Consider the following 25,158-nt stretch of genomic DNA (forward strand, 5'->3'; position numbering starts at 1 on the left):
GGAGCACTTGAAAAAACATAAATAAGGGCTACAGGGCTCGATTTATCTGTTGATTATTTTCTGGATGAATGGATTAGTTGTTTGGTCTATAAAATGTCAGAAAATTGTGAAAAATGTGGATCAGTGTTTCCCAAAAGCCCAAGATGACGTCCTCAAATGTCTTGTTTTGTCCACAACTCAAAGATATTCAGTTAATTGTCACAGAAACTAAAAGATATTCACATTTAAGAAGCTGGAATCAAAGAAATTTTACTTTCTTGATAAAAAAAAAAAAAAAAAGATTAAAACCGAATAATCGATCATCAAAATAGTTGGTGATTAATTTAATAGTTCTAAAATAAGGTGCCATGTGTAGTGAGCCGTGTCCACTGTACTTGATGGCTGTTTAAAAAATGACAGGTAATATAGTGAGCGGAGGTCAATAGCTCATATTTTGCCTCAGGCCCCCCCCCCCCCCTCTCTTTAGCCTAATCCATCTCTGCCTCTGGGGTCTCAGCCCAGATGGGAATTTAAAAAAAGAAACTTCATGCAGCTCTTCACTGTTCACACCCCACAAACACGACTGTGACACATGTGAGAAGATAAAAACACTGATAAGACACTTTCAGCTGCAGTGTGAATATATATGGTGTGTGTGTGTGTGTGTGTGTGTGTGAGACCCCGTGGAGGCCTGACTACCTCCCTGCCCCCTCTGGTGCTGCTTGTTAATCACAGGGTGATCATTTCTAAGGAAAACAGAGGCGCCGGGAGCGAAAACAAACCGGTGAGAATGTGAAAGGAAAGCCGGAGCGGCGGGGAATTCATGAGGGAGAATGTTATCGCTGCGACTAAAGGTCATATTGTTCACTTCTTCCTGACAGGCAAAGAGAGAGAGAGAGAGAAGGGAGTGTATGGCAATTTGGAAAGAAGTGGAGGGAGGCAGGAAGGGAGGGTGAGACTGCAAGAAGGCAAAGAGAGAGAGAGAAAGATTGGTAGGGAGGAAGAAAAACCCACAATGTGGGCCTCAAACTGCACAAGGACACATTCTGTATGTTGCACACACACAAAGGCATGGAAACAAAACCACACACACTCTTACACTACATGGTCAAAAGTATGTGGACACCTGAGCATCACACCCATCTGTGATTGTTGAACAATCTGCTGCTGCAACAGCCTCCATTGCAGATGTTTGCTCCTATTCAGCCACAAGAGCGTTAGCGAGGTCCAACACTGATGTTGGGTGATAAGACCGGGGTCACAGTAGGTGCTTCAGAGGTGTTGGGTGGGGTCGAGGTCAGGGCTCTGTAGGGAATTCAAAGATACTACAACATTGTGTTTAACACGGAACACTTCCACGTCTCTCACGCCACGATCAAAATCCAACTGTATCCAATCCGTAAATTCAAGTAAGACCAGACTAATGGCAAGGTGATTAGTAATGCTAATTCGAGACCACAAATTACTAAATCATTTGCACAAATTTGTTTTCTTCCCTCCTTGACACACCCTGGCCTCTTTACAGTTTCATACAGACTGAAGACCTCTTTAGAGTCGCCGCACCCGACCTTGGGCGCGCCAACGTGACGTTAAAATGACGTAGATCTCGCTGGCGCGCCAGGATTTTAAGTGCACAACCAGAGGTCGTGCACCACTCTATTTTTTTCAGCGGCGCACGACAAAGCGGAAACAGGGAGCATGGACGAGCTCGAGGGCAACCGGATGCCAGGACTCTCAGATTGACTGCAAGTCTCTCTTGTAAACTTACTGGGTTAAGAAGAGTTCTTTTATGGTGAATGAAAGGCTCGATCCGACCAAGTAGGTCATCAAATCAAATCGAAGCATTGACGTCAATGCTGCTGCCAGTTCTGCCGTTGTTTACTTTTTTCTTCTTCTTCTAGTCCGTAGAAAGAGCAAAGTCGGTAGCCTTTCCTCATTAGCGCCACTTCTGTTCAGGAGAAGACTGCAACTAGTGTCGCGACCACCATGCACGGGTATAAATAGTTACGGCGCTCCCATGACGTCACATTGACACATGACAGGTCGGGTACAGCGAGTATACCGGACGCCTAACCCGTTTATACAAAATACCTGAAAAAACAGTCTTCTCCCGAGTAATTGGGTTCATTTAAGACGATTTACATCCAGTACCAACGCGGGAAGTAGTCTTCTTGCTGTTTGTGAGTTTCCCTAGTATAAATAACTTTTCTTAACAGTTATTAGGACATAAACAGTAGGGCTTTTGCTTGTCAGAGCATCGGCACAAGACTAGATGTATCAAGAAGGCAAAGTGTCGCTTAACGTCTAAAAGAGACCTTTAGTTGATAGCAGGATCATATACTTGCGCTACTCGTGTTATGGTGCGTTCACACCAAGGCATTTTCGCCCGAATTCGGCGGCACGGTTACATACAAAGTCAATGCAAAGACACAAATTAGAAAACGCCTTTGTGTGAATGCACCTTAATGAGTTTTTGTCCTGCAACTGTTACTACGTGTTTTAGTGGCCTAAACCCATTCCATAACCATAGTTGATTTGCAATAATCATCACTTTCCCCAACGTAAACCATACCATAGTTGCCACGTGCAGAATTTTAAAATGTTTGGCATTCAACGTAATCAGGGGTTTTGCTGAATAGTTTAATATCGATGTTCTCAATTGCCGATGGGGTTGACGGTGTCTGCATACTTTTGGCCATGTAGTATAGATAAAGCTACACACACACACACACGCACACACACACACACAGACACACACTAGACCCTGACATAAATCTACACACTTTCACACAGGCATGTAAACGCCCTGGGCATGAGAAAACACACACACTTTAGTAATTGTATCTGGAAGGGGTCGTTCTCTCTCGCTCTCTCGGGAGTGTCAGCCTCCTCGATCGCCCGCTTTTCTCTTAACTCTTGATTTTCTGAAATGAAATGAAGCAGTGAGCGAGCAGCCCCAAATTTCATGCACTGACATACACACAAGGAGGGGGCCTACACACACAAAGTAAGAGAGAGCCTATCACACACACACACACACACACACGTCAACATAAAACCCCCCAAAAATCTGACAAAAGCAAGTTGAACCAAAAAAAGTTTGGAAACTTTGGAAAGTCCCCAAAAGTTTCCTGTTTGCTCATTGGTCAGCTCTCAGGTTTCCGGAATGCCCATTGGATGTCTCTGATGTCCCACCTCTCTCTTACCGAGGTTTGTGTGTGTGTGTGTGTGTGTGTGTGTGTGTGTGTGTGTGAGTGTTCTTGTTAACTATGTTCGTGGGGTTCAAAAACCTTGAATACAGTATACTTGTGGGGTCCAGACAGCTTTGTGGGGCCAAAATGCTGGACCCCACAAGTTTAAAGGTCTGTTTGAGGGTTAAGACTTGGTTTTAGGATTAGGGTTAGAATTAGGTTATGGTTAGGGTGAGGGTAAGGGTTAAGGTTAGGCATTTAGTGGTGATGGTTAAGGTTAGGGTAAGGGGCTAGGGAATGCATTATGTCAATGACGGGTCCCCACAAAGATAGTGAAACGCACTGTGTGTGTGTGTGTGTGTGTGTGTGTTAACAGGGTGTTTACCTTGGCAAGCACTCAGAGAGACAGATTTAGATTTACAGCATGTTGGTTTTCACAGTTGCTGTTTTAACAGATAATGTTGAATGTTTATATTAATAATCTTAACATAACAATACCAAACATTTAATGGTTTACCTTGTGAGGACCTGCATTCTGTCCCAAAATCAGAACGCAAGTCCCCATAACGTGACTGTGTAAACACATTTACGTTCGCCCCAACATGGTTCATACAAGTACACAGATCTCTTAATCATGAAGTTCTTTTGGATTTAGATGCATTGCTTCATTAGTTTCGGTTGAATAAGAGTAAGAGAATATTGCATTTTAAAAAAGTCCTCGACTGCCAGTACTTGGCCACATACATATTCATCATTAAACAAGTTTATGAACTCAGTTAAAGAAGAACAGGAGGAAAACTAAAAATGAGGCCTAGAACACAGTTCTTGTCCAGTGCACCACCTGTAATAAACGCATCCAGACTGTTGGTCAGAGTCAAAACTATTAAAGTTCACCCATGATGTGAGCTAAAAGCACTTCTGCCAACATCTTGTCTTCCACGTAAACAACTTAGCAAGTCCAGACAGCGAGGTAATCAACTTAAGAGGTGGTGTTTTCTTTACGCCGTATTTTAGTAAACAACTACAGTGAGAAATCATCATGGTATCGTGCCGCGATACACCTGGGATCCAGGTGGGCCAGATGCCCGTTTGTTGCCAAAGCTCCATGAAAAATTATGATTCTGATTTTCTGAATTATTACATTGTCAACCTTTTACAGCGTGCTTTAGTAATGCTGTACCTATTTATGGTCAATGCAGCAAGAGAGTGGAAGAGGCAGAGAGAGCGAATGGGGGACAAATGGAAAAAGATGGCATGAGAAAGACAGGAAGGAAAAGACAAAGAAAAACGAATACAGAGGCAGTAAGAAATGAAGAGAATGAGGGAGAGGCAGAATGAAGGCAGAGGGGAGTGGAAGACAAAGTTTGGGAGGCGACTGAGAAGGGAGGGAGTCGACTTTGCGGGGGAGTCGGTCAGTTCTCCTCTTCGTATCCCTATCAAAACTTGGCCGCCGTTCAGAAATCCACTCACGAGTGTGTGTGTTTGCGCCTGTATTAACCACAATGTGGGGACTAAAAATCTGTGGGGACTTTAAGGATGAAAAAGCCTCAGAAGGTAAAGATTTTAAGTTGTGTCTCTCCAGCTTGTACCAAGGATGCTCTCATGAACGATCCTGACCCTCACATACTCTCTGTGCTCTTTATCCCCCACACACAGACACACACACTTTGGAGTCTCTGTTACCCCCAGCAGGTCCTTGCAGGCGTAGCCGAGTGAAACCTAAGCGGAGAGCGTCTCCCGGGGGGACAGCCAGGCGTAGGAGCCAGATTGAGGCCAGATGTTGCAGACGCAGGAACGAGCCAACAGGACCGGGATCCACTTATAGGCTCAGCCCGCCTCACTGCACAACAGTACATTGATAACAACGCGACCAAAACGGCTCAGAGCACTGGCGGCTTTGCTAACATAAGGGAGAAAAAAAGACATCACTGCTCACATTGTGCAAACCTTCTTATTCAAGTTCTTTTTCTGTCTGATAGTACTAGTCTTTGCCTTGAGATTTGCTTTCTAAAGTTTATCTGGATGTGCTCTAAAAAGTGCTTAAGCGGTCAGTCTAAAAATAAAAATACTTTTTTTACACACAGGGGTTTCACTGGAAAGCAGCAAGAATTTCAGGTTGTGTTTAAATACAAAAATGTCTAAATAATTACATATTTGAGAAGATATAAGGTAATGCAAGATGTTAACAACAATAGGAAAATATGTTTTGGGGATTTTTGGTATTAAAAGTGAACATTTTATTGGTATTAACTAGGATGTTAATGTGAAAGATTTACTATTTTCTAGACGTTTCCATGCTTTTATTTGTCTTGAAGATATGGTGTAACGTTATTCTGTAACATAAATACAGTGCATGAAAAATTAAGTATGAAAATTGCAATTTAAACAACCTGTTTTACTGCTCCAAACGTTCCAAAACGTGTCAGAAAAGTCTTCTTGGAAAACCTCTCTGGCACACAGAAAGTGATGTGTTTTTTCCCGGTTTGTAATAACCAGAAAAAGAAGAACTAGTAAGTATTAGTAATGGATTCTCCCTGTGGCTGAATGGGCAGAGAAAAGAGCAAAACTACCTGCAAAAACTGCTCCGACAAAACAAAAATCTAAAGAAAAAACAGAAAAAAAGTCTTTGAAAAGATATTAAAGATAAAAAGAGATGGAGTTGTTTCTCTTTCTCTTGAACCAACACGTTGTACAACTATTTATCAGCTGTCTCCACCATTAATGCAATGCAGTGACCATTTAACACCAAAAGTGTCTTTCAAGAATCTCGCACATTACATTTTTTAACTTTTGACTTCTTTATGTAGGAAAATCTTCTATCATATTTATTTAACAGGCAGTCTCTTTGAGATTAAGATCTCTTTTCCAAGAGAGACCTGAGAACAAGAACCATTCACAAGAACACAATACACAACAAACAGATTGGACACCACTAAACAATGAATTAAAAAAACAGAAGAATCATAACATCATCAGATAATAAAGATTTAAACGAAAGAAGAGATGTGAGGTGGTGTGAAAGCTTCAACAGTAAGGCTTTATAAATGAATAACACGCGATGGCTGTTTCTTCCTAACTATCATGATGTGGTTAACATGCAGGAAAAAATTAATCGAGAGCCTGTTTATGGATAATATAACTTCAACTTCAATGTCATGATTTAACACTTTTACAAAAGTATAATAAACTCTGAGACATTCAAAAGAGAAATATGGTATAAAATTGTTTTACGGTATATATCGTAATATCGCCGAACCTTATCTTTGACGTATGACCTCATTCTTTTTAAATCATGTGGGATTTATTTTAAATTCCATTTAACAAATAAAGGCAAGAGGAAAAAGTTCATTTAAAGTGCTCATATTATGCTCATTTTCAGGTTCATAATTGTATTTTGAGGTTGTATCAGAATAGGTTTACGTGGTTACATTTTCAAAAAACACCATATTCTTGTTGTACTGCACATTGCTGCAGCTCCTCTTTTCACCCTGTGTGTTGAGCTCTCTGTTTTAGCTACAGAGTGAGACATCTCACTTCTGTTCCATCTTTGTTGGGAGTCGCACATGCCAGTAGCTAGGTAAGGACTACTAGCTAGAAGCTAGCACTGCTAGTGGTTAGCCACCTCGTTCTCAATGGCAAAACACTGCTACAACACACACAAGTTCACCCTAATCTACAAAAGAAATTTTATTGAGCTACTTAAATGTCCCTCGTCTGCAGGTATTCCACGCAAAGTTGGAAGTGCGCCCTCGTTTAGAAGAAGTTTCCCGGCTAATTCTGCCTTGTACTGACTGAAGTTGGAGAAACAGCTAGCTGATATGGTATTAGCTAAAGTGGTTAGCACACACCAAATGTTTCGGCCGATGACGTAGACGGCCCTGCTGATTTTGACCAGCTCACCCAGAGACTGAAGGCAGGACACATTCAGAAACCGTATCTCACTCTAAACACCATGGATGTTTTTTTCCAAGTTTGTATGAGTGTGGAAGCACCAGAGACACAAAATAACACACCAAATCCCAGAAAAAGTGATTTTTTCATAATATGGCCACTTTAACAAGTTTCATTTCCAAACAATTTTAAAGTTTATTTTTTAATTTCAATGGTGTTTTCTTTACCCTGACTGACACAAAACTGGAGTTTTCCACCTTGTTTTGATGGTTACCCCTTTACCATATAACCTCAAATGTCTTTCCAACGCACTTTATCCTTCGACAGGGTGGCAGCGATGTTAAGGGGAAAGGAACATCATGTTTTTGTTATGCAGCCTGATAAAGAATGCAAGAATATCCCATCATCACAGAATCCTCTCTTTAGATAACTGTACAAAAATATACTTCAAATACCAGGTAATACGATCACTGATATGAACATAGAGATGATGATTATATTTTCAGACAAACCTATTTGTGTCCTTTTTTTAATTACCTCAGAAAGATGCATGATGGATGGACATTATAAGATCAAATGTTGGAGAGATCTGGAAGAGAAATGTCAGGAATGTCTGATAGATCCTTTTATCGAAACAACTTGACATCTTGGCTACATGTGGTCCAGTCAGCATACAGTACCAAATAAGCCAAAGCTTTGAAGAAAAGCTTAATTTATGGTTTTCCCCAGAAAAGACAACTTGGCTATATAACCTAAATCTGTGTGCTGCTCTGCAGTGATGCAGAATATATGAAATGATGTCATGGAGGCTTAATATAAGTGAATACAACTTCAGTTTAGGTGAGATTAAACTCTAGCATCCCAATAAAAGTAATGTACGTGCCAACCTTCGGCTGTGCCACTCATTCATAAAGCTAGGACATTGTTTTGCTCATATTCTGATGTTAAATGCGTTTTTCTCACAGTAAAGCTCAGTACAGATCTATAGCAAAGATATGAGCCCTCACAATAAGCTTTAAGGCTATCTGTGTTTTTCCAGCGCAGAAATGAAACAATAATCTCACCAGAAGTTCTCCAGGCCGGCCCCGCCTCCTCCTCCTCCTCCTCCTCCTCCTCCTCTTGCTGCTTGCAGGGAACGGGGAGGGTAGAAGTTAAGGAGTCAGCTCTCTCTGCCATTGTTCTTGTTCTGGAAGTCTGAGAACAGGACGGAGACTGCGCTGGTCGGGTACCGGACTGCGGTCTGTCGTTATGACGGGCTCCGGTCCGAAGCTCGGGGTGCTTTTGCTGCTGGCGGTTCTGCTGCAGACTGTGGTCGTCACCATCACCGTGCTGCACTTCACCACGGCTCTCAACTCGGTAAGGACAAAGTGAAGGTTCGGGGTGACGAACCCGGAGACGCGCGGAGGCTTTTACGCATCGCCATGCAGTGCGCACCGCGAAGCTGTTCGGCTTTTTTTTTTTTTTTTTTTTTTTTTTAAACGCAGCTTCAAGAAAACTAGACTTTTTGTCAGCCTTAAACACATCACTGTAATTTCTATAACCGTTTAGTGTGTAATGTATTACTGACAGTTTTTGGGAAAGTCTTCTTTATGGCGCTGGTTCTGTAGCTGCGCTCCTGAGCACAATGCAATGAAGGCTACATATATTGCTTTCACAGTAAAATAGTTCAGTTTTGCACAATGCAGATTTATGCAATGACACACTTTTCTTTTGTCTTCTCTGCATTTGCAAATCGAAAAAAGGACAAGGAAGTAAAAAGCTCTGGCAGCTGCAGCTATTTTTATGATTAGCTGCGACTATCAGGAAGAGTGAGTGAGTGTGTGTGTGTGTGTGTGTGTGTGTGTGTGTGTGTGTGTGTGTGTGTGTGTGTGTGTGTGTGTTTGTGTGTGTGTTGGACTCACTCTGCTTGTTTTGGTGAGAGCCAGAGTCCTTTGGTTACCTGGATCTAATCCAGCTCAACTCTCAGTCTGTGTTTATAGGAATTAATCATTAGCCCAGATGATACGCAGCAGAAATACAGGAGGAACTGAAACCTAAACAGATGACAAGAGGGACACATGCCAAGAAATGTTGTTGACTCAGCTTCCAAGCAAACTTTAACAGTGATTGTGAAGGTATAAAATGTGGTTTATGCCTCATTTTCCTCCCCCAATAAGCACTTCTTCATCTAAGTATGCTACAAATGTATGTCTTAAAGTTTACATCAGCCGGAAAACATGGAAAAGGAATTCCTTCTTCAGGCGTGTTTGATGAGAAGTTAAAAGAGACATTAGTTCTAATTGTTTGATGCTCTTCTTTATGTTCCCACTCTGTTGCAGATGAAGGAGACGTTCGCCAGGAGCAGTGTTTCCTGTCTGACGGGCGGTGAACTGCAGAGCATCACGGCTGTTCGGGGGGATCCGTGCTGGCAGGTCACTCAGCAGCTTCACCTGCTCATTGAGAAGGTACGGTGAAGCGACAAGAACTCCAAAAACACTGAGCTCCACACTTCCAAACTCACACGTAACATCTCAAAACCTGATTGTAATTCTCTCTTTCAAGCTGTATCAAGTATGACTTCACCAGAATGAGCTTTGCATATCAGTATATGTTGATCAGTATTAATGACTCAATGATTATTTGGCCAGCTGCTGAGATCTCTGGCTTTCAAAGCAAAGTTTTTTTTCTCCCAGCCTGCTGTGGATCAAATCTCCCCACCCACTGGAGTTTGGAGACATTACTATTCCCCCCACACTTCAGATGCAAAGGCCAATAAAACAAATGATAAATCAGCTTTAATGTTATTATCATTATTATTACACAGCCTCTTCATTGATCGTACACTCAGTGTGACAAATATTGAGTCATGCGTACAGTAAAGTAGAGTTTAAACCCATTCAGAGCTGAAACTATTAGTTTATTAATCAAACGGTCGATCGACAGAAAATTAATCTGCAACTATTTTGATAATCGATCAATTGTTTCAGTTGCTGCCCTCAGCAAAAATGCCAAACATTCTCTTGTTTCAGCTTCCCAAAAATGTGAGCATTTCATGCTTTTCACTCAAGTTGATTGATTGATCAGACTTCACACAGCTCCCTCTAGAGACTCTAAAGACTTTATACAACTTGGTACATACACGCAGTAGCACTCCCTAACCCCTGAAAACACACCCTCCCTTTAAATCCTATTTTCTATCGTTTTAGAGTTTTGTGCATAATGAATATACATATTTGCTTGCATCACACAACATGAGCAAAGATGTTGCAGTGTTTTTTGTTGCCATAATAGCGTTGCATCATGTAAAACTGCTTAACCCTTGTGTTGTCTTCCCGTCGACCGTGCAACCGTTTGTTTTTCTGGGTCAAAATTTTAAATAAAACTTGTTTTTCAACGTTTTGGTCGACTTTATCGACACTTTTTGTATCTTTTCCCGATTTTTTTGTCACTTTTTTCAGTGTTTTTGTAGCTTTTTCCCCCCCAAATCTTTAGACACTTTTTTTTGTCATTTTTTTGACATTTTTGTCACTTTCTTTTTTTTAAACGTTCTTTTATAAAAGAATTTTTTTCAAATGCTATAAAATGGAATCAAACACCCAAAGTCAATGAAAGTAGTGAACTGATCATTTATTTTACTTGTGAAGAGTAATGGTTGTATGAAACCCTCCAAGTTATTATTTTTTCGATAATTTGGTTGAAACCCAAATTTCTGATTATAAAAACTTTTTGAAAACGGGACAAATTTGACCCGAGGAAAACAGGAGGGTTAAAAATCAATTGTAATGTACAGTGTACAAAAAAAAAATAAAATCAAATTTCTCATACAGAGGGGTTTTCTCCTCCTGCTAAGAAAGAGGTGCAGTTACGCATATGCTACTGGGTAAGCTAAAAGAAAATTAAGAGAAAGAAAAAGAGCTAAAAGAAAATTACTGATATCTGGGGTGGTGATGGCGCAGTGGATATGACACGTGCCTTTGGTGTGGGAAACCCGGGTTCGATTCCCACTGCGATACATCAACCAATGTGTCCCTGAGCAAGACACTTAACCCAGAGGCGTGCAACCTCTGAGATATATATATATATATATATAGCAATTGTAAGTCGCTTTGGATAAAAGCGTCAGCTAAATGACATGTAATGTAAAAAAGGTGTGTTAAAAGTTCACACCTTTCATGACGAATAATATTGGCACATTAGCAGCTAGCGTGCGATACAATTCCCAAAGCTTTTGTTCTGCCTATTCACTGTGACTACAACCATATAAGTCTATTTATGGCTTTTGAACTTCTTCTCTGTCGTTGTTGTTAGAGTAATAATCCTTCACATAGATGACACTGAAGTTCTGCATTGTCATGAATTGCTTATAGACTACACCCACTTTAATAGGGGATTGTAGTTCTCCTTGTATTACTGTTTTCATCAGAGAAATTAGGTGAGCCTGGAAAGATTAACTCCAAGATGAACATGTATTGTGTATTGCATTACTCAACATGAGCAAGAAATTGCCATATTTGTTGTTGACATTAAAAAGTTACATTATGTAAAACTGCTTAAAAATCTACTTTAATGTTCAGTGTACAAAAAAAAAAAGCAAATTTGTCATACAGACAGGAGAGGCCTCCTTCCTGCCCGGAAAGATGTGAATTTATGCAGTTGACACCTGTATGACTGAGCAGGAGCTTGGTACCTGAAAAGACCAAAACCAACAGTAAATGTATCTCCTAACAAGTATTGTGTGTGTATCACAGCTCGATGAATCATAAAAACAGATCAGCTAGCCACACTGTTGCACTGGCTGACATGTTCCTTCATCTCCATGAACACACCCGCACTGTAGTTTATTTTGACTCAATCCCACGCACACACACCGTCCTGCTGCCACAAATACTCACTAGAGCACCAAGTGTGGATGAATCTGCCGCTGAAAATAGTGGTTTTGGTCTTTTCATGGAATTTGTTGACAATAAGGAAAACGAGTTGCAACAAATAGAATTTAAGGACAGTAGGTCCTTGTAAGGGCGGTATAGTGAAGTTATTATCGTTATAATATCGTAATAGAATTATTAGGGGCTTCCTGTGCTGCTGTTCTCTGAACATTAACAGGAGAAGAAAAATGTTGAAATGATCCAAATCACTGTCTGCAGACGCACAATGAGCTCCTTCATAGCTGGAGATGTGATGTGATCCTGTGTGGTTTAATCAGCCCAGGAATGTGTTCACCTGCTCACACACGCACACACACGCACACACACACACACACACACACACACACACACACACACACACACACACACACACACAGTACCCAGAGCTAAAGAAAATTACTGATATCTGGCCTGAGCATGCATGCACGCACGCACGCACGCACACACACACACACACACACACACACACACACACACACACACACACACACACACACACGCACACACGCACACACACACACAAAACTTTTTACTTTGCCTTTACTTTCTATTTGTGCGCATTGTTTGTTTTTATTTCCTTCTCCTCTGATTGACTATGCTGCTCTCTTGAATAAAACACGGCGGGGACTTTCCGCCTGAGCTACTTGATTAAATTTAGTTCAGAATATAAACATATTAGTATGACTGAAGAGTCAGAACATCAGTTTCTGCTTTTAACTCGGAGCGCAGAGTGAAAGCACATTTAAGGCTCCCTCTAAGTTAAAAATGTAATTTTGTTATTTTGTGTCCTGCTTTGATTATACTCCAAATATCCTCTCAAAAATATTTTTTGGAGCGGTTTACTCATCATCCAGATAATTATGGTTCAGTTTCTGCTCCTTCGGGAGGTTCTTATCCACAGCGGTCTCCTCCTCTCCAAAACAAATGGACCCGCTGATTTAAACCGGTAACAACACCGAATAAAGCAGTTTCACGTTCAAAATCAGTGTTTCTCCGACGCTTTTGGGATCGTCTGCAGAGGGGCTGCGAGCCGAGCTGCCGCTAACATTTGCTCAGCTTGTTTCTCTTAAAAATTAAGATCCAGACGTCTGATGACTAAGGGTGTTTTCACATATAGTCCTCTTAAATGAACCAAACTCAGTCAACTCAGTTAAAGTGGACCAACAGAAAAGGGACTCAGTTCTTTTTGTGTTCACATTGTCAGTTTACTTAAAAGAGAACTCACTTAAGCTCTGATAGGGCCTCAGGCAAAAGGAACCTGAAGCGTGTTGCGTTCACAATGCACAGGTTAAGAGAACCATAGTCTATGGGTACATCCCATGTCCCTTATTTGATAGCTCAATTCTCGGCTGAACCGGAAGTTATTCTGTCCCTCCTCTGTGAAGGCCGTCTCAAAGCTCTTATTTCTGCCCCGAGGAGCGAGCATCGAGGAGGGATCACAGAGGAGCTATAGGCCAGGATACACGAAAGCAGCCTTCCTGGAAGCCGTGCAGCTGAAGGAGTTGCTTACTCCGCCAATATAGCTTGACGAATTAACGTGACGCTTCAGAAGAAAGGATGTCTCATCCCTCTAAAACTTTGCCTCTCTCCTCCCGTGATTTCCTCGCGTCTCTCCCGTACCTCCTCGGTGGGAGGGACTAAGACGCGAGGAAGGGAGGTAAGGGGAGGAGTCGGGGATGCAATTTAAGGGACATGAGATGCACCGAAAATCCACAACGTTCCACTTCTGGGATTGCTCCGGTGCCGTCGGAAATTCCGCCGGATGTCTCTTTTCGGTCGGATGTCCATTACCTTCCGCTTTCTTTGTTTTTGAATTTAAATTTGGTCAGTTTCTCGTCAGTTTACGAGGACTACGGTTAACTGCAGGTTAACTGCAGACCTCCCGAGGAGGTCTGAGTACGGTTCGTTTCAGAGGGCTCTGAGTCCCTTTGGAGTGTTCACATATGCGCAAAAAATGCTGACTAATAGGTCTGAGTTCTTTTGGAGGGCTGAACTTGACCAAGTGTAAAAAACGCCTAAAAATCCTTCATCCGTGTAAAAACCACCAAGATCTACAAAGTGTATCATAAAGGGTTAAAATGTGACTTAAAACCGGATGAAAAGTCAAATTATGACGGCTTGTGGCAGACAACCACAACGCTGACGCATGCACAAAGGGGATACGACCCCATCGACAGGCAACCAAATGTACGTTACCTTGAATAAAATGACAGATCTCTCTGGGTTTGAACATTGTTGGAAACATTTGGGATATTGTAAGTTTACAACTGTACTTACTTACTCCTCTTCATCCCATATGGGACATAAGGCTTCAATGAGCACTCTCCAATTGCATTCGGTCCTTGGTAGCATGTTGGGCCTCTCCCCATGACAGGTTCATCTGTTCCTGCTCTTGGTGTCACAGTTCTGCGCCAGGTGGTTTTGGGCCTCCCAGGTTTTCTTTTGCCAGGATGGTGGTGTCCATCTTATGGCGACTTTTGTGATGCGGTCCTGCTCCATCCTCAACACATGTCCTAGCCATCTCAGGCGTCTCCTTGGTGATGCTCCGGCTTCCCGTTTTCTTGTACAGTTCATTATTGGAGATCTTATTAGGCCAAAAGATCTGGCATATTCGTCGGAGGCATCCATTATGGAACACTTCCATTTGCCTCATGTCTGTTTTGACAACTCGCCAGCTCTCTGAACCGTACAGCAGAACAGACTTTACATTGCAGTTATATAGGAGCATTTTCGTTTTAAGGCTGTATTGTTTTGATCTCCAGATGGGACGGAGCTCACAACTGTACTAAATATATAACATTCTGTAAAGGGATGTCCAGATCCGATCACGTGATCAGAAATCAGGCCTGATCACGTGGTTTCAGACTCGATCGGAATCGGACGTTACCTCCGGATCAGGACTCGGATATATATGTATATATATTCTCATTATTTTTTAACACATCTATAGTTATGCGGTGGCCCAGAGTTAGACCCTTTTGACTCCACACAGAAACAGCAACGTGTGCAGCATGACATTGCTTTGTTGCAGAGACGCTATTGGTTAAATGCCGGCAAAGTAGAACACAGAAGCAGCTTGAAGCGGACAGTGCGAGTATGTCTGTGGTCTGGAGGTATTATAAAGTTGAATTATTATAGAAGTATTGGATCGGGACTCGGTATCGGTAGATACTCAAAATCAAATGACTCGGACTCGGACTCAAGGGCAAAAAAACCTGATGGGGACATCCCTAATTCTGTAGTCGTTTTTAGACATTTTAATGTGGAAAAATATTACATATTATATATTTAAGGGATCATCAAAGTTATTAACAATTCATGCTGAGGTGGATGTGAGATGTCTGAAGAAAATGTAATGGCAATCCATTCGGTATGGTTGAGACATTTCACTTAAAGGTGCTGTAGGTAGGATTGTGAAGATCCAGGACTTATCCAAAGAATTTGAACATCAACAACTTCTAAGTCCCTCCCCCCCTTTCTGCTAAAGCCCAAAACGGTCTCCTAAGCCTCTCCCCCCACGAGGGAGAATGAATACGTGTGCATGAGCAGTGATTGACACGCAGTTAGACACCCTCCCTGGCCCTGATTGGTGCATCTGAACAGAGAGCGGTGGATTTTTGCAAATCACACTACAGGCTGTAGGTGGAGCCAGAGGAGCTGGATTTTTTTTTTTAAATTACCTGCTTCATGTAGTTCTACAAAATAGCAAATATGACAGAAAGTTAGTTTTATAAGTCTTACCTACTGCACCTTTAAAACCACAAACGTCAACTTCATGGTGGCATCCTCTGGAAACCATGAACGTCTGTACTTAATTTAAGGTCAATCCATACAATAATACTTGTTGAGACCTGTTTTAAAGAGAGTTTCTGAGCTGAAGTTCAATTCACAGTTGATTCAGATGAACCCAGATACTAAGTTAAAGGTAATAACTCAAGAAACAATGTTAAAAGAAAAACTATGATTTAAAATTGCAAATGGAAGAAACATCCAGTTTGTGTAGTATTTTTAATTGAATTTAACAACATTGTTTGAGCTTGTGCATGAGGAGTAGATGCTTCACATTTTGCAAAAACCTGCAGGTCTTCCTTGAAACTTCATCCTCAAAATGAAGTCTTGCAAACTTGAAGAGAAAATAACGGTCTGAGAGGCATTACAGGCGTGTCTTACCCATAAATTCTGCTTCACGCTGACTCGCTGCAGGTAAATGTAGCTCATAAATTAGTTGTTTTCTTTCACCTACCGCTCGGTTATTGCTGAAGCTGTACAAATATTTTTAAAAGGGAAATCATTAACCCTTGTAACCTCTACTGGCAACCAATAGGAACCGCAACAAAATGTTAGAATTAACATTCTCTAGCGCTTTCAGAATGCATTTTTTACCATCATGTTTTTCCTATTTCTTTTACATTCCTGGAAACTACTAAACTGAAACGCATCCAGAATCCACTACAGTTGGCAGTTGTTGCATCTGTTTGGAGCCAATTCGTAAGACAAGAGGGAGAGGGGTCAATTATCAGGGAAGGATCTGTTACTGACCTGAACATGAAGGCTCCTTCCTATTCCTGATCCAGATTTTAGCAGAAGTTCAGGGTTAAAGTCATCAAAAGGCTGCTGGGTGGACCTGTGGAATACAAAGTGTTATATATGTTTATTCCATTTATAAATTAGTGTTTTGTTGTTGTTTGATTTAAGGCTTTAATAAATGTTTTCTGCTGTTCGCCCTGCAGTCTCTGTCTCAGCGTTACCAGAAGCAGATTTCGTCGGCAGTCAGAGGTGAGAAAACCTAAACACACTGACCTATGGCTTTCTGTATGTTGAAGATATGTATTTTTTTATTAGACAACCTGGAGCTTACTGGTGCAGTTAAAATACTTAAAGTGCTCATATTATGCTCATTTTCAGGTTCATAATTGTATTTAGAGGTTGTACTAGAATAGATTTATGTGGTTTAATTTTCAAAAAACACCATATTTTTGTTGTACTGCACATTGCTGCAGCTCCTCTTTTCACCCTGTGTGTTGAGCTCTCTGTTTTAGCTACAGAGTGAGACCTCTCACTGCTGTTCCATCTTTGTTGGGAGTCGCACATGCTCAGTAGCTAGGTAAGGACTACTAGCCAGTCAGAAGCAGAGTATGAGGGCGTGCCCTGACAGTAGCTAGGTAAGGACTACTAGCCAGTCAGAAGCAGAGTATGAGGGAGTGCCATGCTAGCAGCTAGGTGAGCATTATAACGTGTGTTCCAAAGTGACCACGTTTGTCTCTGAAGTAAAGGCTGGACTACAATAGAGCTGTTTGGAGCAGTTTGTGAACAGTGTTTTCTGTTGGAGATGGTAAGTCTCTTTGGGGTGGACTTTGTCCTATAACGTGCACAAAAAAGATATATAACAAAATAAAGGAAAGGGGGAAAAGCCAAAAAGCATAATATGAGCACTTTAAATTTCCTTCAAAAACTTGAACGCAGTGGTTTGTTAACACAGGTGTGTTAATTGTGTGGTTTCATTATCTTTTTTTCTCATGTTAGATGAAGTATCTCGGGTGCTGCCCTCACTTGTGATGGTCGACAGGGCTTCACCCCGCCCCAAAGTCGCAGCCCATGTCACTGGCAGCTTTGTGCCCCAGCTGGAGCGAGAGGGAGGAGGTGAGTCCTGCAGAAATTAACCGCACGCAGTGGTGTCTGAAGTTAAAAAAAAAACAAAAACAAATCTAGGCTGTTTGATTTCAAATGAATTAGTGATCGATTGGAACAACAGTCTGAGTAAATATGCTTTGCTTAAGGGTGTCATCCATTAGGCACAGACCAAAACGTCTTTGGGAACTGAATCAGCCTGCACCACAGTGCCTTTTAAATTTGGCTATTTTAATCTAATAATTTAATCTAATTTAAATTTAATTTAATCTAAAAAATGAAACGATTCCTATATGCATCGTCACCGTTAATCTATTTGTTTCTTTTCTTGGTGGGAATTGGCTTTTAAAACAAATCCTCACCTTCTAGCTTGTGATGTTTCTCTGCTTGCGTTTGTTTTCCGCAGCTCCAGTCTCCGCAGGGCGTCGAGTTCAGGGCCAGAAGATCTCATGGTGGGAGGGGCAGAAGGGGCTGGCCTTCCTCCAGGACGTCCAGCTGGTGGACGGGGAGCTGGTGGTGCCGCAGCCCGGCCTCTACTACATCTACGCCCAGACGTACTTCAGACACACCCACTCCCTGGAGGAGGAGGGCGAGGACGGCGAGGAAGCGGAGGACAGGGGCAGACCGCTGCTGCAGTACGTCTATAAAAAGGTGAGAAAGGGGTCACCGTAAGACTTTACACTCTCTGAACTCAACTCCTCACGCTTTGTGTTGTATGATTTTGCTCTGTTGCCGTTTCTCCACCCATCTATGTTTTTAATTATTTGGCTTGACTTGGATGTGACTCATCAGCTGGCAGGTTTTCTGAATCACCTCTATTGTGGCAAGTTGTTTTAATGAATATTTGAACTGCACTTTCCCCTCGGCATTAAAGTGTTTAAAATGGCTCCATTTTATTTAGATGTTCTACTTCATCTGCCTCTGATCTTACCACCTAGTTTTACTTTTCTTCATTTCTTCATCAACCTTGTATTATAAGATTTGTTAGCCTGTATTTGATACCAGACAGCAGAGAGACAGACAGGAAACATGGGAAGACAGTGAGGGGAATTGCATGCAACAAAGGTCTCCAGCCAGAATTAGACAAGCAAAGTTGTGTTTACACGGAGTGCAACTTGACCGAGTGCAAATTAAATTTTGATCTCTTCCTTTTTGCTGCACTGAACACGGCAGACCGATGATTCACAGCCGAGGAGTAACTTCAGATGGTGGTCTGTCTAATCAGATCTTATGACCAATGTGAATCCAGACAGTGAGTGTGTATTCCATCACAGCGTGGCAAACATCCAATAACAATCACTTTCTGACGGAGGGGACTGTGCTTTGTTGTTCAGTGCTTGTGTTTGGTGTTTTAAAACGTCCTTGTGGCAGCGATAGAGGCGGTGATGTTTCCTCTTTCCTGTACGGGACTCTCACACCACCTCAATTTTTTTTTTTAAGATCATTTTTTTTTTATATTTTAGGCCTTTATTTGTATAGGACAGTTTAGACTTGAACAGGGAGAGAGAGAGAGAGGGGGAATGACACGCAGCAAAAGGCCGCAGATCGGAGTCGAACCCACGGCCGCTGCGTCTCTACCAGGTGAGCTAACCAGGCGCCCAGTAGTACACATTTTCTATTTTCTATAGGCTCAGTCTGACACTTTTTAAAAAAACTATTTCAGTGCTGGTTCCACGGTATCAGAATGTTAGATAGTCACCTTGGAAACAGTAATTGGTCATGTGACAAGGGCTGGGAAAATTGTCAGAACAAGATGCCATGTGACAGTACTCTGATCCAATGAAAATCACAACTTTCAGATTGACAGCCCTCTAGCCCAATGGATTGGTCGATCATATATCAAGGGGGGCCGGTGCCACCCCGTGCCCCCCTTCTAGCCCCGCCCCTGGACCTGATTGATCCGACCTGTGATTCATCTGACCCACCAGCCATGAACGCCTCACTCTATCCACCACATATCAAACCTCTCCTTCTCCCGCCAGGTGAGCTCCTACCCGGTTCCCATCCTGCTGATGAAGACGAGCCGAACCTCCTGCTGGTCCCGGGGCTCCCAGTTTTCTCTGCACTCGGCCCACCAGGGGGGGCTGTTTCCGCTCAGCAACGGCGACCGCCTGTTCGTCACGGTGACCAACGCCTCTGCTGTGGACATGGACGAGAAGAGCAGCTTCTTTGGGGCGTTTCTCATCAGCTAGACGATCACATGCAGGACTCGGGATCGACCATCACGCTGTTAATGTTTGTGATGGATGCATCTGTCTCGTAAACATGGCTGCAGCCTCTAGACTTCTCCTATTCCTGAAAAACTGTAACGGCGAGTCACGGGGAAGGCGGTCTTTCTGTTTTTCAGGATCACAGACCGAACGAAATTTTGATAACACTGGTTTCATGGGTGGAGAAGAGACTGTTATGGATTTGCGGCTGTGTGTGTGTGTGTGTGTGTGTGTGTGTGTGTGTGTGTGTGTGTGTGTGTGTGTGTGTGCGAGAGCTAATCAATCAGTGTATTCAAGTTAATGGGGCTTGGATTCGACAGAGATTAAAGTATCTGTTGTATGAACGTTTCTTTGAGGCAGACTTCTAACTTTTTAAAGTCTAACATGTGCAGAGCAGCAGATTTTCTGAGCTAAGTTTCCAAAGGGGTCTTGAACAGCTAAGAAAAAACCTTAGACAAAATACACAAAACAATATTGACTCTGTTTTATGCTTTGGTCCTGGTGAGCTAAGTTTTGAGCTGACATTCTGCACACAAGGTTGAATTTAGATGTGATTTGCCTGGGTATATTCTCGCCATTTTCCTCTCCTGTCCTGTTCCTCCTTTTAACAGGGAATCCTTGAAGCAGTTAGCCTATGTGCAGAAAATGCAAAATAACCTCAAGTTCTAGCGACTATCAAGCTATGTTCAAGGTCAATATGATTTATTGATTTTCCAACTACTTTACTTTTTATGTGATGAGAATCAGAAATCAGAAAAGAATTTATTGCTGCAGTAGGCTACACCTACGTGGAATTGGCCTTGGTAAATGGTGCATACATCCACAAACAAACATTTAATATTACCAAGAAATAAACAATAAATACAGAAATAGAAACCTATACAAAGGTTTAGGTTTCCCTACAGTGTGGAATATCTAGTGATGATCTACCAAAGCTAGACTGTATTTTCATATTTGAAGTTATGTTTTTGTAAAATTGTCTCGTAACTCGACTCTCCAATTCACAAACTCATCTTTAACAGCTCACAGATTCTGCACAAGGGGAAGCTGTTCTTTACTCATTATAGAAAAAGGAAAGTTGTAGCAATTCAGACCTTTGGGAAAACATTACACTTGATCCATCTTATTGATTTCATAGCAAATGCCTGAAAACTGGGGTCTGCCTCTAAGAATTGTTTGTGTAAAACTCTTATCAGCTGAACATTAGCGATTATCTGAGTCCTTGGATGCGTGTTTGTGTAAAGATGTAAATATTGTGCTGTGGGTCTGTAGCTCTCAATGAACTCTCTGAGACCATTTAGCGATCATGGGCTACTGCTATGTTGAAAGATTAAGGGTGTAAAATCGCCACCTTTTCCTTCACGAGTTTTACAGTACTCATTTTAGAACACTGCTCCTCACAAATCAGGCTTTGTGCTTTGATTTTTTTTTGGCAGCAGCACCACAGTCTCTCGCTGTGCTGTTGGCTCGTTCATCTTAATCGTTCTCCAAATGGTGCAGTGAAAGCTTCCTAAGCGGTTGGTATTCTCAGGCGTCCATGTAATGTTGGATATGCTGCAGACTTGGAAAACAAGATGTGGTTACCCTTTACTTGAAGGTATCTACGTAAGAGTGACATGACACTGTCATGAACGTGTCAAACATTATAAACAAGTCATAAACATTTATGACATAACGCTTCTGTCATTAAGTATCATTCGGTTTTTGTCATGACAAGTTAGGGTTAGAGTTAGAGTTATGGTTAGGGTTCATGTGTCATGACAGTGTCATGTGTTCATGACAGTGTCATGTCACTCTTATGTAGATACCGTCAAGTAAAGTGTTACCAGACATGTAAACCAAAATGATCCTTTATATCTGACTAAAGGAGAGCTGGATGAATCAATGAATATAACTGATTGAGCTTGAATGTACATTCAGGAAATAGTGGTTTGACAAAACATTCTTAACTTAAAGGGATAGTCTGGATGTTGTGAAGTGGGGAACATAAGAGGACACTGTGAGGATGGTTAAATCCATCTGCTGACATGAGATGCTGTTAACTGTTGATGCCTCTCATTTTACACAAGGTCGTAGATGTAACAATCTCACCACAAGTTCCTTTCGATGGCCCTTCTGGAGCTTTAAATTGTATCAAACAAGTTCCTCAGCTGAGTCCAGTTTTCAAGGAAATGTAGACGTTTAAATGTCCATTTCTCAAGTCCTTTAAAGGGATAGATTGGATCTTTTGAAGCGTGGTTGTATGAGCTACTTCTCCATAGACAGTGCGTTAGCTACAGCAGATGGCGGTCGGCACGAGAAGCAGGCAGGAGTACCGACACGGACGCTAAGCAGTGTCCTGCTGTGGACGGGGGCAGCAGCTAAACGCATTTTAGACACCTAAAGAAATCTATATCCATTTAAGTGTACGCTATATTTAGAAAACGCTTTACCTTGCTGTCAGACCGCCCTTTACGACGGGGAACTGAAGCCGTTATCTCTGCTCTCTTCAAAGCCACCAGACTCCTGGGTGACAAAAACATATTTTTCACCTCTCAGAACACGGGAGTTGCTGGTCTACCGCTGCCTCCGTCGGTTAGTTTCTATGTGTTATTGTTTAGCTTTGGTGTTTTAATGGGGTTAGTTCGGTTTCAGAACTGAGCAAGCGCCAACGGCAAATGAAAGCCATGAGATGTGGCTGAAAGCTCCAGAAGAAATCTCGCAAGTGTCAAACTACTATTGCCGTGGGCGAGAATGAACCCTCAGTTAAATTCACTGATTCAGCCAACTCTATTTGAGAAGAGCAAAAAAAGATGTCTGCAGTAATGAGTTCCAATTAAGTTCTCCTTGAAAGCAGCATTCAATGTAGCACTTATGTAAATATCACATTACGAGACCTTTTTAATTTCTTGTTTTTGCAACTAATGTATAGACTTTTTTTTTTTTTAAATGTTTTTTTTTTTTAAATGTTGGTATTCACAAAAATTGCAGTGAGAAATCTATACTCCAGGACCAAACATGATGTAAAATGGTAGTTTAAAGTTGATATGAACAGGGTCTTATTTGTGCTCCTTAATATGAATGTACAGACATTAAATCTGTGGTTTTGAGTTGACTAACTTTGAGGTGGATGTTAACAGAGCCGTCTACATTTTCGCTCGTACATCTGATGAGTGAAACAATAACCTGAGACGCTGATTTCAATGCAGTCAGTACCTTACAGTGCATTCGTCCTCCATATGGAAAAACCAGAAACATCCACCTGCAATCAATCTTCTACGTCAGCTGGACCTCCAACACCTGAAAGGCATCAAAAAATATAGACAACTGTACTCTAGTCAGGTTGTAGACAATTACACTAAATTTGTATTGTTTGCCAGAGAGACCAAAACTAAATGTGAATGTAAATAAGCAGATGTTTTGTCTGTAAATATGTGAAATAAAGACACTGTAGGAGGAACTTACCAAACCATTGACTTCACCAAACATCTTGAATTCATCAGGGTGTGTGAGGTTGTTTCCAGTCCGTTGATCAGTCATGCCACGTATGGATCACCATCAATTCGAAACACACAGAACGTTACCGTCTTTTTAAAATAGCTTTTACAAAACACGGTATTACTGTAAGTGGATACTAGGTTAGTATTTGTATTTACAGTATGATCATATATATATTTTCTAGCACATTTCTGTATCCACTAAGAGTTGTATTGTTTTGTAAAAACTATTTTAAAGAGGTGTTCGTATAATCAATATGAAATGATCAATAGATTGCATGAAAGGAAACCCTAAACAACCTCACACACGCTGATGAAAGCAGGAAAACATCTGCTGAATAAAGCATGATTTAACGAAGAAGAGATGTGCAACACGTTTCTAAGATTTCGAGCTGCAGCTTGCCGAAATCAAGATATCAAAGCAGTGGGAGATCTGTCAGTAAAAAGCTGGCGTATTCAAATTCAGATCACAAAAGGCTGTAAATCAGTAAACAAACATTTTAAAAGACTGTTCTGCCGACTGCTAGTGATTATTAAATTAAGATATGCAACATGAAGCTCAATGCTGCCCTCCAGTGTTTATCTGAAGCAGTGCAGGCCCAACCAAACCTTGCTGCCACTCGGAAAACTGCAGACGGATGAGGCTTCAGACTACAGCAAGAGGGAAACAAATAATCACGCAAGACTTTTGTTAAGTTTTTGATTTTCTTTCTTTTTTGTGGAAATATGTTACAGTTATATTACAGGTATTTAAATGCCCCCGATGGATAACAAAAAATGTTTGGAGACCAACACTAAGAAGAAGGAGACAGCAACTTAACTGAGACAGAAACAGTCCAGACTGGATCGACACTCGACAGGCAGAGTGGGCCAAACTGACGCCCGACCCGTAACCTATGTTAGCAGACGTCCAATAAATACTGCAAATGCTGTTAACGCAACTTGTTAAAAACAAAAACAGAACAAAAGACAAGGAAAGCAGGTGTGCTCTCCTTCTAGTGTCCTTTGTGGTATTTAGCAGCATGTGTGTAGCTTCCAGAAACCAAAAAAAAAACAAAAAACGTGTGAACAACAAATGTGCAGGGCCTGCAATCAACCAGAGTTTTAAACACAAGAGAGAACAGAAATATGGTGGTTATAAACTTTGTGGCCAGTGTAGAAAAGTGAAAAAGTGCTTAATACAAGAACACACAAATGATTAAACAGGTTAACTCGCATCCTCGACACATATCCAACAACCAGGGACAGAAGTTTTGTCCTCCACCAGCCACAATGGTTGGTTGACTCCAAAATTCACCATGTTATCAGTTTTATATACATTTTTTTAGTATACAATAACATCTTGAAACAACAATGTTTGGGTGTCTGACAGTGGCTCACAGGGTATAAACATTCAACAGACAAAACGGAATCTTACATTTGGCTGGTGGTGTTGAAATCACTTCCCGGTTCTTACAGCGAAAGATATCAAAAATGTTACCATGGCAGATGTTTTTAATTTATAGCAGTTATCTTCAGGTTGTGTTGTTCTTCTTCAAGGGTCTTTTGTTTTATTTCTAGAGGCCGAGAGGAGAACTGACAAAATACAATCTACCTTTTTACCTGTGTGAAAATCTTCTGGTTGAATGCAAGTGTGCCCCTGCACCATCTTCCATTGGTCTTTAATGTAACTTATAAAATATATCATAAAACGTCTTCTTTAATGGAAACTGATACGTCCATGTACAAAAAGTTCTTTCTTTTATATAAATTACACCAGTCTCTGATGATGATATCTTCGTTCCTGCTAATAAGGTTCATCTCCACGCGCGCGCGCGCGCGCGCACACACACACACACACACACACACACACACACACACACACACACACACACACACA

At 41.5% G+C, this 25,158-nt stretch overlaps 1 protein-coding gene and 2 long non-coding RNA genes across 3 annotated transcripts; 2 read left to right on the top strand and 1 right to left on the bottom strand.

The window, feature by feature from the left end:
- The first annotated feature begins 558 nt into the window (after positions 1-558).
- LOC118494339 lies at positions 559-24,713 on the top strand. The gene is made up of 2 exons (XR_004896464.1): positions 559-886; positions 24,395-24,713. It is a non-coding gene; the product is annotated as an uncharacterized LOC118494339 (long non-coding RNA).
- LOC118494342 lies at positions 7,402-9,137 on the bottom strand. Its single transcript, XR_004896467.1, has 2 exons — positions 8,963-9,137; positions 7,402-8,676 (listed from the first exon to the last, which is right to left on the bottom strand). It is a non-coding gene; the product is annotated as an uncharacterized LOC118494342 (long non-coding RNA).
- On the top strand, positions 8,186-21,063 carry tnfsf10 (TNF superfamily member 10). The gene is made up of 6 exons (XM_031285263.2): positions 8,186-8,417; positions 9,380-9,505; positions 16,696-16,741; positions 17,489-17,605; positions 18,000-18,244; positions 19,576-21,063. Exons 1-6 carry the CDS (start codon positions 8,310-8,312, stop codon positions 19,783-19,785), a joined length of 852 nt encoding a protein of 283 aa, XP_031141123.1. The 5' UTR covers positions 8,186-8,309; the 3' UTR covers positions 19,786-21,063.
- Positions 24,714-25,158: the final 445 nt, after the last annotated feature.

Source organism: Sander lucioperca, chromosome 23, assembly GCF_008315115.2.
Source record: "Sander lucioperca isolate FBNREF2018 chromosome 23, SLUC_FBN_1.2, whole genome shotgun sequence".
Classification (NCBI taxonomy): domain Eukaryota; kingdom Metazoa; phylum Chordata; class Actinopteri; order Perciformes; family Percidae; genus Sander; species Sander lucioperca.